Below are 12,106 nucleotides of genomic sequence, written 5' to 3'. Positions count from 1 at the left end.
TTCATTTTGATCTTTTATTTTAATTTTGTAATATCAAACGTACCCTATTCATTGCAAGTATTGTGATTCCCAAAGAGTGTTTTTTTTCTATTCAGATAATTGTTTCATCATGAAGGAGTTTTAGATAAAATGTTTAACTAATCTGAACAAAAATGAACGATGGAAACGGCGTTGTCATACATTTTGAGATGAAAACATAAGTTCTGAAGGCATGACAACGTTTGTTGAAATAAATAAAAGGAAACTGATAAACCAGACAGACAGACTTTTATTTCACCAACAGTAGACTTTTCTATGTAACAGCATGGTGGAATATACACATTCAGTTCCTAGTACATCTACATATTTGTGACCTCGTGTAAAATGTGTGAGAGAAGGACTGTCAGAAAGGAAGAGGCTTTTACCCGCCAGGTAAGACTTCTCAACAATTTACCATGTTAATAAATAATGCCAAATGTTTAACAAAACAATTTTCAAACAAATTGTGTCCAAAATGATCATTTCTTTTAAAACAAAATCCTCAAAAAAAGGTTTGGAAAATAGAGCTGCCAAAAAATTGAGATTCATGTTCAAATACCTAAAAGACAAAAATATTTTTTTGAAACTTTAAAAATTGTAGAAGGGTTTAACAGTTTTGATTCAAAATATCAATAAGATGCCGTCGGATACTAGACCATTTCTTGTTACTCTGGAAATTACATTTGACTGTTACATCATCATTTGACTGAAAAATCACCAACTACAACCTCACATAATGATGATTATGTCATATAAGCAAGATATTTGTCCATCTGAAAATTACATGATCTGGAATGTACTTGGCACATGCCAATTCAATGGAATGATTGGTTATCTTTCCACACAAAAATTCAATGATTCCGATTTCTTGAAGCTGAAAGCATGCGTCTCTCATTAAAAACATTTTGAATTTTTTGTATTCAGAATCAGAATTAAATAGAATATATGTAAACCGAAGAATAAATCAACAAATGCATTGCAACAAATAGCAGATTTTTGCATTATATCACAAACCTTACCGGGAATGACCGTTATCTAACATAAAATTCTCAAACAAAACGTTATAGAACAAAAATCTCTTGTAACAACACCAATCTTTCATTGGAGGCGAAAGATAACTTTGTGAAAAGGGAATTTACTACACACAAAAATGTATGTTGACCCATTTCCCCAGCATTTCAATTGTTTAGTTTCTTTGTGAGGTTCTGGAAACCTGGAAACTACCGTAAGGATTTTAGATCTCAATAACACTTTAAACTACTTATGAAACGTACATTTAAATGCTATCATTACACCACTAATTTGAATGTAGAAGTGAAAATTCAATCCTTTACCATTGTACTTTAAATGACATGACACAACAAATGGATAACTCTGTAATATCAGCTAATATAAGAGATGAAACTAAACATCTGAAGAGATGAAATTCATATAAACAGTAGCATGTTTTTCTCCAGAAATTATTAGTTTGTCTTGCAAACCCCACAAAGTTCTGTAGCTTTATCAGATTTTTGGAGGATTTTCGTCATGTAAAGTACCAGATTATGGTATTCCATGTGATGCCGCAAAACTCTGTAGATGTATGAGATGTTGGGAGTTTTTGTCTGATGACACAAACCCCAGTAAAATTATCACAGCATGTCTGATCCAGTGGTATAAGTACAGGAAGCCTAAAAACACATAACGATAGAATGTGAGGGCAACTATATACAGGCTACACACACAGGGAAAAATCACAGAACTGTGTCATCAATTCCACATAAAATTTAAATCTATATACAATTTGAGATTTTTTTGTTGTTTAAAAAATCATAGACTTCCAAACAATTCCCCTAGCTGGTACCATCTGGATGATGCGAGATTCCCCCTTCAATTTTCAATTAGAAGTTATTTCTTTTGACATGTAATAGTGGATATCTCTATACATATTTTAGAAATTCATGCATAACTCATTCACCCCTGAAGACACATTTAGACTCTTCTAAATCAAAGACTAGACCAGTCCATTATGAAATTTCAGGGGTGAACATGTTAAATAAGTTTGTGTTGTCAGGAAGGAACTAGCCTGAACTTTATAGATATATTGGTACTTTAATATCTCACTTACTGTGGCGGCTGGCGATGAAAAGTAATGAACGGTGATGCAATTCTAATGGTCGACAAACACAGCATCTACATGCTGCTTATCAGGGGAGCTTTAATACAGAAACCATTAACTGGATAGTCTAAAACGATGTATACTTTCGTTACATGGTAAAAGGTATTTACATCATGTGATTCTTACCCGGTATTGAATGAAAAATTAATATCTCCCACAAAAGAGTATGAAGTCGATAAAACTCTCTACTCGTTAATGATCATTTCTAAGTGACTAAAACCTAGAGGAATATATAGTATTATTCTGGCATGTCAAAAGTAAAATGGAATGTGAAGATTTTTGTTCAAAAGCCAATACTGAAGTAAAATGATTTCATCAAGTTTTACAGTAAACACTTGGGCCCAGAACTGATTTTCTTTGGTAAAAATATGATTTAAAATACATGTAATATAGATATTAAATGAAAAAGCATAGCTATTAAAAGGTGTTTTTGTCAGACATTTTGGATTTCTGTTACAATTCAATACTCAGGAATAGGTCTGATACTGTGGATTTCTCATACAATTTTGTGTATATATAAATATCTTAGATAGGGGACAATGAGAACTGGCTACGTCCTTTTCACATAACACATTATTTTTCAAATGTTGCATTGTTTACTTTATAATGACATTATCTTAATATCAACACAAATATTTCCTTGCTGTTTTCATCTGTTTCTTTTAACTTTGGGGTCTAAGTTGAATGATTCAAAACTTGAAAATATTGTATCAAAGAACGATGAAAAGTTCTACAACCCTGAAAGCAGAAACGTTCGAAATGCTTTCTTTTTTTTAACATTCTACAGACTACAACAGAAAGATGATACACGTATTACCCCAAAACAAGAAAACAAGTATGTTATATCATAGCAAGAAGTTGTCAAATATAATATGTCATTCATCCTTTGTCATAAATATGACATGTAACGATATATGTTCAACAGTTTAAATATATATATATGTCTGATGACATTGCACACCATGGCCTTAACAGGACATATCGACCAGTACACAGGGCTGTCCTGCACTGATTGGTCCAGCCAGGTCGCTTTAGCTCTTCTCTGGCACTTCCTGTAGGGTGTGCCACTGTGCGATTGGACGCCTCGGATTGGCAAGCATGTCACTCCAGTGACGAAGTTCCGTTCCGCTTGAGTTGCATCCCAGCAATGCCCGGCCGATTGGCTCTGAGGTCCCGATGCGATCATAATCCACGACTGTGACGTACAGAGACACTTTCTGTTTTAGCAGAAAAATAAATGTGTCAATAATATGTCAATCGTAGCATACATCAGTAAATATATATTATAATAATGTCAAGATAAACATCATTTACTGTAACAGTTAAAAGATTTTACTGAAGTTTTCCCCCCCAAGATATACATTTAAAGCATACAACATATAAATGCTGAAAACCAGTTCAACAATACAATCAAAGGCACAGTGTTCAGGCTTTATCTTTATTTCCTTCTTTCATTATTAGCATTTTAGCATTTTCATACTCTGGTTTTTGTTCGTTTTTTTATTATTAAATATTCAAAGATTCTTATGCTTATTCTCCAGATAAAACAAATGAAGGAAGCATTATTAAAATTATTATTGAGGAAATCACTGAAATAAAATAATCAAGTAACTACATTCTGGAATATGCATAATTTTAACAACATAAATCACATTCCATATCATACAAAATGTTAGTAGATAATGATTGCAGTCTCTAGTTGTTCTGGCAAGACTTGAGAACACATCATGATCTAGATGATGGTATGTTACACACATGGGAAGGGGTCTCTGATGTTGGTGCAGTATCTGTTAGCACAACATTTGGATACACTGAAGGCTCAGTCAGGATTAAGAGTTATGTTCCTTATTAAAAGTCTTAGTTAGAGTTATGTCCCTTGTTCAAAGTCTTCTGTATAGCCCCTTCACATCCCAGATTAGAGTTATTGTACCCCTTGTTTGAAATAGAATAAATAGAAGGGTTAAAGTATCTTTACTGTTAAAGGATATGGGTGGTGATCAAATTATCTCCCCGTCTCAGTATATTGTTAGTGGTCCAGTTACCTCCCTTGCCACAAACTGTTAGTTGTTAGATGAAATGATAGTTAGTAAGTCATTTCCCTAGCTATCATATGGCCCAGTTAGTTATACTTTTTTCCAATGTTAGTCTGTTAGATAACATGACTACTTGTTAACAATTATCTCTTCTGTCAGATGGCATGGCTATTTGTGAAAAATTACCTCTCCTATTAGATGGTCTGGTAATTGGTTAGATTATCTCCCCTATCAAACGACCTGGTGAATATTTGAATTTTCTGTCGAATGACTTGGCTAGTTGAATATTTTATCTCCCCTGTTGTAGGCCCCAGTTAGTAGTCTGATTATGTCCCTTGTTATCTCCCTTGTCAAAAGGTCTAATAAGTGATTGGGTTACGTCCCCTGTCAGTAATTTGGTCAAAGGGATTAGCGGGAGTGTAATGTGAGGATGAACACCATGATAGTACTGTCACATGACTTCTACCGTCTACTGTGATCTACTTGTGAACCATCAATATATTGGTATATATAGACAGCTACCAGCTCAACATTCAACTCTAGTACCTCAAAATTATTCAAAAAATTAGTATATAACTTGAATTTGAAATAAAATGAAACCAAATTTTCTACATCAAATGTCTTCCTTCCATGACTATAAATATTTTGCATTAATCAGGTCTATTAATAGCCTACCTCAGCAAGACGTAACTGGTGTTCTTTTTACAACAAAGTGAAACACATTTAGGCCATGCCAGCATATCTAATATACATTCATTAGCATAACACAATAGCAAACCACAGCTGTCAAAGGGGGTCTCCTTGTGCATTTCTTCTCATAATTTATACATTTATCATTATGAATTCAGTTGAACCTTGTCTTATTTTGAGCCATCAAAGTATACTTTGAGCTAAACAGTGTCTTCAAGTTAAGGACTAGGGTGGTTCCACTCTAATGACTTTGTTTGTAAGAAGGTTTTTTTGAGAAATTATTATCAAAATTTCCTCATCTACATGTACTATTATAAAATTGGTTCTCCATTTATCAAATGCTCTCAAAGGTTTTGATATTGTGTGGTTAGCTAAAGATAGCATCATGATTTATAAATCTTTGACCCAACCATTGTCAGTGTAGCATGCTTATGGATAAATGTGAATGTTCTACATAACATGCATTACCCAGATTTCTTGAACAATTTTCTTTCAAAAATCATTTTTGCATTTAATAGAAGTCTTCTAACATCAAAGGATATTAACTGAAACATAAACTGAAATACTTTTTTGAATTCTGATCTTGTTCAAAAAATAACGCAGCTGGGTTCAATACATGTAAAGCATTGGGAACAGGCACTATAGATGTTAGTTGATGAAACACTAGTTTGTATAGCACACCGATTTCTACACTAATGTGCGGCAGTACATCACAAGATTGTTTCACACAGCTACTACAGACCAACAATACCTGGATTTGTTCAAAAGGAACTTCAAATGTGAATGACTCGTTATAGTATGGATTCAAAGTACACTTCTTAATTGTCGTCTTCTTCTTCTTAACTCGCTTCCCATTTAACATCAAAGATATCTTAACATAAGGATCTGCCAGACGAAATGAAAATGGAAAAAAAGGAAAATTTTCAGAAACATCAACAACCCACTTAAGAAATGTAAGAAAAACTGTAAAAAAAGATAGAAACAAATCATGCACGAGTACCTTTAATGCCATGTCCAGTTTTTGACCGTATTTGGGGCATGGGTGCTGACCTTTGTAGAGGTCAAAGGTTGAGGACACTAAAAAGTTTGTGTGTACATTCTATAACACTTAAAAGCAATCCCAGAAGAAAAAATTAAGATTATATACACGTAATAAGCTTTAAATCAATAAGTCACATTCTCTGTCTACAAGATATACTGAGAAGAAAACAGAATTGCCAAAAATTTGATAAGATGTATGATGAAGATGAAGTGAGAATAAAAATTGTTCATCAAGAGAAAAGGTGTTTTTTGGAAAAAAAAATGTGGGGGGGCAAAATTGCAATAAGCACATTGATGTTGAGAATATAAGCATGATTACAAGGTTGCTAGGAAGCAGCATGTGGGAATAGAGAAAGCTAAATGGTTACCATGGATATACATGTCAAAAGCTTAGTAAATCACCAGTTCAACACAGACAAAAGTGTAGGACAGAGCTGTCGTGCATAAGTACACATGCAAAAAAACTGGGCATTTCCTTACAAAAACTAAAAAAAAAATGGACCATGAACGTTTTTGATTTAGATAACACTGGATCTAGTAATTAGGTCAAGGTAACTGGACATGGCATCACATCACCAATAGTATAAAAACGCCTTGTAACCATGGCAATGCAATAATAATAACAAACAGGTGAGTGACCAAATACCTGTATTTGCTCAAAGGGGACTTCAAATGTGAATGATTCATTGAAGTACGGGTTCAGAGTACGTTTCTTAATAGTGGTTTTCTTTTTCTTCAGGCGTTTGTTGCCCTGATACAGAGCTATTTTCACATACGGATCTGGTAAACGAGACAAAGGTTGCATACATAGTATTTTGTAAGAACATAACAAAATATTATTGGCTTTTGATCTCTGCTCCAGCAGATATTCTTGGTAACAATGTGTTTTCTATAAGGACAAAAAGGTCACTTGTTGAGACAGAGCATGTCAGAGTTACCTCCCCTGACATGAAAACTTTGATCAAGATTTAAAAAAAAAAAATTTTTTTGAATATGTATAGATAAAATAATTTTGTTCTTTCAGATTGAAACTCCAAATATCCGACCAGAAATATGATGAAACATTTTAATGATAACTTTTTACTTGAAAATAGAATGTGGGATTAAAAAAAAAAGTTCAATTGAAAATAATACCTGAATGTTCAAATACAAAACCAATAGATATATCTCTTAACAATTCTCTCAAATTGATTACAGTGCACTGAGTGACATTCAAACTACAATATGATAAGTAACACAATAACAATTGATAACAAATTAAAATCTTTGTCTGCTAAAGAATGTGAAATGGACATATATGATAATACATTCCCCCTACAACATAAAATCTGCAGAAATTAATGCACTATATGTTATATATTGCACTATAAATGCCCTATAGTTACGACAGTACAACCTGTCAACACAAACACAGTCTCTTAATAAATTATAGTTTGGGTCAATGTGTAATTAATTTGCACGTAAAAATGTATTTAAATCATTTTTTAAAATTTTTTAAATAAAAAATTTTCAGTCAATATAATTTATTGATTGCTCTTTCATAAAGTGAAAACATTTCTAACTACGAAGTTATCTGACTTTTCATTTATTATTATTTTAATTAAAAGATTAGGCTTAAAATTCTGTATATTGTATTGCTGTACTAACATTTGTCGGAGTCTTATTTCTCGGGAAATATGGCATTATCTTTATAGCAATAATCAATATCTTTGCTCAAGAACGAGAAAACTGTAATATGCAAAAGAAAGCATATTCATTCTTTTTTATAAATTTATTTTGAAAATGCAGAACAGTCTGCAATTAAAATTCACAGAGAGAAATTTAGTTGGCTAGCCAAGTTAACACCATATACTAAGGTGCTTAAAACCTTTCAGGTGAATTTCAAAGATAAAATTTAGTATTCATAAAGCAAATTCAACAAAACGGAGGGGAGGTATGATAAGATCTATATACCTGAATCATGTCCTTCATTTCTCCTCTAATATTGATTTTCTCTCTTTGTTTGAGATTCAATTTTACTGAAAAGTATTTATAAATCGATATAAGCTGTGCTTTGTGCCCTTTGACCCAAACTATAATTGTTCAAAACAGAGAGAACGTTGTTTGTAACGCAGAACAGATTGGGCTGTCCTTATTTTCATCTAGACAATTGGTTCTATCTGATTTTCATGCAGAAAATTAATGCATGATAAAACATAATGTGGCCTTAATATATCAACATAAAATATCTATTATATACGTATCATGCACCTAATTTCAAGTGAGAATTTTTAAAAATATCTAATTTATATAGAATATCAAAACAAGATCAGAGAAAATATTGACATACACACTTCATCCTAAAATAATTCAATTTTGCTTGTAATAAAGCGTTTTCGTTTGCTTAAAATATTTCTTAATCAGTTCATATTTGTATCATTATTTCTGATTGGCTGATTCAATGGCAGTATTTTATCAAAGAAAAAGAGTTCTTAAGTGAATTTTGAACAATTAATCTATTAATATTATATTGTATTTGGATTAATTTGAATAAATCTTTTTTTGTTGTACATATATAACACAAAAGGCATAAGCGTACACTCTCAACATTAACCGCTTCGAGGTTTACGAATTATTTAGATAACACTCATATTTATGTGTTATATCTTCGTAACATAAAAAAATCCATTCATTAACAAGACATAAGTTAACTTATGTTTGTAAATGTTTTCTTCTCAATATCTGCATACAGTAATTTCTGTAGCTTTTTTTCAACATATGGTACATCAGCACTACGCTTCTATAAATCCAACAAGTGAATAAACATACTCAGATATAAGAAATATCATAACATTTTATTTAAGCAAAATTCACAAATTGCAAAGAAAACAAATTTAATTTTAAAATGGAAATGTTTACTGTATATAGCCAATCTATTGCTAATTGTAGCTTTTAGAATAAGTCTTTGCCAAATGATTGACATTTAATTGTCGTTACAATTTCATTAATAGATTTTGTTCAACATTTTCTTTATATCCATCCAAATTTGTAGTCTTAACTATTGTGGTTTTTTAATATGGCGTTAACAGTCAATATTCTAGCCAGTAAGTAATAAGGATATTAAACGCACCTGACAGTCCGCCAACGTCCATCTTTTTGAGATTTTTGGCCTCCAGTATAACGACTGTCAACTTGCCAGCAGTGGGAACGTATCGCAGGGAGAAACAAATGTCTCCTAACTTGTTTTCCTGTCAAAGAAAAAACACTAAATTATCTGAAGCAGTAATGATACATTTTTTTTAACCGCTGATAATCTGGATTTTGTGTTTTAGCTTTTTTGGTACTAGTCCAACACCAAACATTGGCCACATAAAAAGTCAATAAACCTTAACTCATTCACCCCTGAAAATTCATAATGAACTGTTCCAGCCTTTGAATAAGAAGCTTTCAAATGTGTCTCCAGGGATGAAGGAGTTAATGAGATATTTTAACTATATTTTCACTACATTTAGTTTTAAAAGAAATAATTTCCAAGTTTGTCAGAGTTACTTCCCTTCATAATGTTCTAGCTGTTAGTTTTTTTGGGCGGGTAAGTTTTTGACATCACAAGAAAATGGACAGAAATATTAAGTGTAGGTTAATGAAGGGTTTGGGAGAATCATTACCTTCTCGGCATCAGTGTCGGGGCTGGTAAGGTCACGCCATTCCTCAATGGTCTGACACAAGTCAACTGAATTCATCGGTACTTTCACCTGGCCAATTTGGTCATGCTTGGAAAACCTGTCAAAGTCGTAGATTGAGAAGACCAAGGTCTTCTGGCCGATTTCAGCAAATGGAACATTCTGGAAAACAAAATCAAGATTGCTTAATGAGTTCTTACAAATCACTCTTAATTCATAATTTCAAGTTTTCTGTTTAAAGAATAACTAAAGCTTCATTTGATGTCGGTCAAAGTTACAGGGGTTGTCTATGGAAGGTGAACATTATGAGGCCTATATATAGTAAGATTGCCCAAACTGAAAGTAGTACACAAACTACCATACATGGTTATTTGGTCTGTATTCTTAAATAGCAAATGCCTTCCTATCTTCCAGAAAAGAATATAACCACAGCTGCTACTTGGATGCTAACAGCTCCCAAACCAAATCTTGAATAGCTAAAGCAATAATCCTTATCCAGTGTCCTAGCCAGGATTTGAGCTAAGAATGCTTTATTCACTAGCCAATTAATATGCTCTACAATAATCCATCAAGTGTTAGTTAAAATTTTGAGACTTGTGTGGGAGTCTACTGATTTTTTAAATGAAAAAACCTCACCTTGAATACAAAAGTCTCATTGAAAACGGGGTTGAGAGTTTTTCTATGAACTTTGGTCTCGTGCTTCTTTTTCTTGTCTGGGAGGAAGAAAACTTTGACGTATGGATCTGACGTTCCTGACATGTCCATTCCGGGAAGATCGGCAGCTTGTATCACACCAACAGCCAGCTGGATTACACAAAACATCAATGAGAGGTTATTTTCAAGGGAGATAACCCATAACAATAAAGGGAGTGTACCATCAGGGGAGATTATATAAAACATCAAATGGAGATTACCATCAAGGACCATGAAAATATAACCTACAAGGGAGATTATTGCCAAGGGTGACAAAAATCTGAAGATATTTTTTTGAATATCTCATTGGATTGTTTATTATAGTATTTTTATAGTTACAGAAGGTATAATGTTCCAACATTTCTTTTTTTTTAAGATTCTTCCATTTTGATGTAATATCCTTCAGACTGAAAACCATTTCACTATACACTGTGAAAGTCATACAGATAAGAATTACCTCCCCTTTCTGGAAGTCGTACTCCAGTGAGAACTGAAGTTTTCCTAATTTCACTTCAGACTTTGTACTTTCTGCATCTTCATTATCTTCCATGTTCACTTGTAATTCTTCGAGGTCGGGTTGAACCTGTTTACACCAGTAGAAATAAATTGATTAAAACTTCAAGAAGTCTTATAAAATGAGACATATCAAAGTCTGATATCCCATTTTACAAAATTATGAATATTTTTTCTGACTTGATGGTAGCCAATGATTTTTAGTACATAATATCATGATTTCCGGCAGAAAAAAACCTCTAATGATAGTTATATTTCTACGTTAAAATTTTGTGACTGGAAGCCATTGGTGAAATCTAATGCATAAGTGTACTATTTTCATGGGGACTTTAATATTGCAATTTATAGACACATACTGTATGGTTTTACTTAAACTACGATTGAAAAATGTTCAACCCCAATCAGTTTTATAATTTTTAATTGCCAGTGAAGTATGAGGAATTTAATAGCACACAAATATTAATTGACTTGCAGTTTACTTGAGTTGTTCCATTGCATTGATTGTTTTACATACTTTTTCTTTGATAGCATTTCCCAGCAGAGCCACACTCTTGAGGTCGACGGCTCCTTTGAGACCTTTCTTCTGGTCTTTCTTTTTCCTCTTCTTACATATACATCTTTTACATATACAGTAGAGACAGCAGAGTAGGAACAGCCCCGCCCCGATGGCGATGAGGACCAGCGCCCAGATGGGTAGACCCACTGTAATACAACGTACACATTATTGAAGAACTCCTAAAGTCAGGCTTTTAGTTTAAAGGCAATTTTTTTTCTAATTTTTTTATTTTATTTTTTTATTTATACATATACATTGTATATACGTTTCTGCTAAATGTATGAAAAACAAATTCTAAAAGCAGAACTTATGTTCTTTACATATCCTTGATATATATATATATAGATAGTGTCAACGTGAATATTTTCATAAGGGCTTAATTTCGTGAATATTTTTGCGATAAAATGCCTAAAAGTTTGAGTTCCCAGGTTGTTCAATTTTTTTTATTAGGTGGATTTGAATGTATACCATTAATCCAGTTCAACAAAATGCATGGAATTAAACAGTTTCTTTGGATTATTTATAATGTTGAGATACTTAAGGGTTCAACTGTATACAGTGTTGAAATTCTTGTAATTCTGAAAGATTTGTTTAAAATAACACAATAACATACCGTATTTGACCCAATAAGCGCCCCCATCCCTATAAGCACCCCTCCCCATTTTTCTTAATTTTTCTTACATAGATTTATATGCAGACAAAATATGAAAACTGTGTTGGTTTCCTTACTGATTTCTTTTGCAAA

General features: G+C 32.7%; 1 protein-coding gene across 6 annotated transcripts in view; it reads right to left on the bottom strand.

Moving 5' to 3' along the window:
• Nucleotides 1-250: 250 nt before the first annotated feature.
• LOC138325247 (synaptotagmin-1-like) overlaps nucleotides 251-12,106 on the bottom strand; it is a 79,770-nt gene continuing 67,914 nt past the window's right edge. For 5 of the 6 annotated variants that reach the window (XM_069270773.1, XM_069270783.1, XM_069270801.1 and 2 more), the window contains 7 exons: nucleotides 11,320-11,507; nucleotides 10,750-10,875; nucleotides 10,236-10,403; nucleotides 9,585-9,761; nucleotides 9,050-9,167; nucleotides 5,651-5,784; nucleotides 251-3,393 (listed from right to left, as the gene is read on the bottom strand). In XM_069270773.1, coding sequence (XP_069126874.1) covers nucleotides 3,208-3,393; nucleotides 5,651-5,784; nucleotides 9,050-9,167; nucleotides 9,585-9,761; nucleotides 10,236-10,403; nucleotides 10,750-10,875; nucleotides 11,320-11,507 — 1,097 coding nt within the window. In that variant the 3' untranslated portion in view covers nucleotides 251-3,207. Of the gene's footprint in view, nucleotides 3,394-5,650; nucleotides 5,785-6,586; nucleotides 6,721-9,049; nucleotides 9,168-9,584; nucleotides 9,762-10,235; nucleotides 10,404-10,749; nucleotides 10,876-11,319; nucleotides 11,508-12,106 lie in introns of all 6 variants that reach the window. The other variant, XM_069270809.1, reaches the window with a different exon arrangement.

The sequence above is a fragment of the Argopecten irradians genome, chromosome 1 (assembly GCF_041381155.1).
Source record: "Argopecten irradians isolate NY chromosome 1, Ai_NY, whole genome shotgun sequence".
NCBI lineage: Eukaryota > Metazoa > Mollusca > Bivalvia > Pectinida > Pectinidae > Argopecten > Argopecten irradians.
Note: the sequence above shows the minus strand (reverse complement) of the source record. Positions and strands in the feature narration are given on the sequence as shown.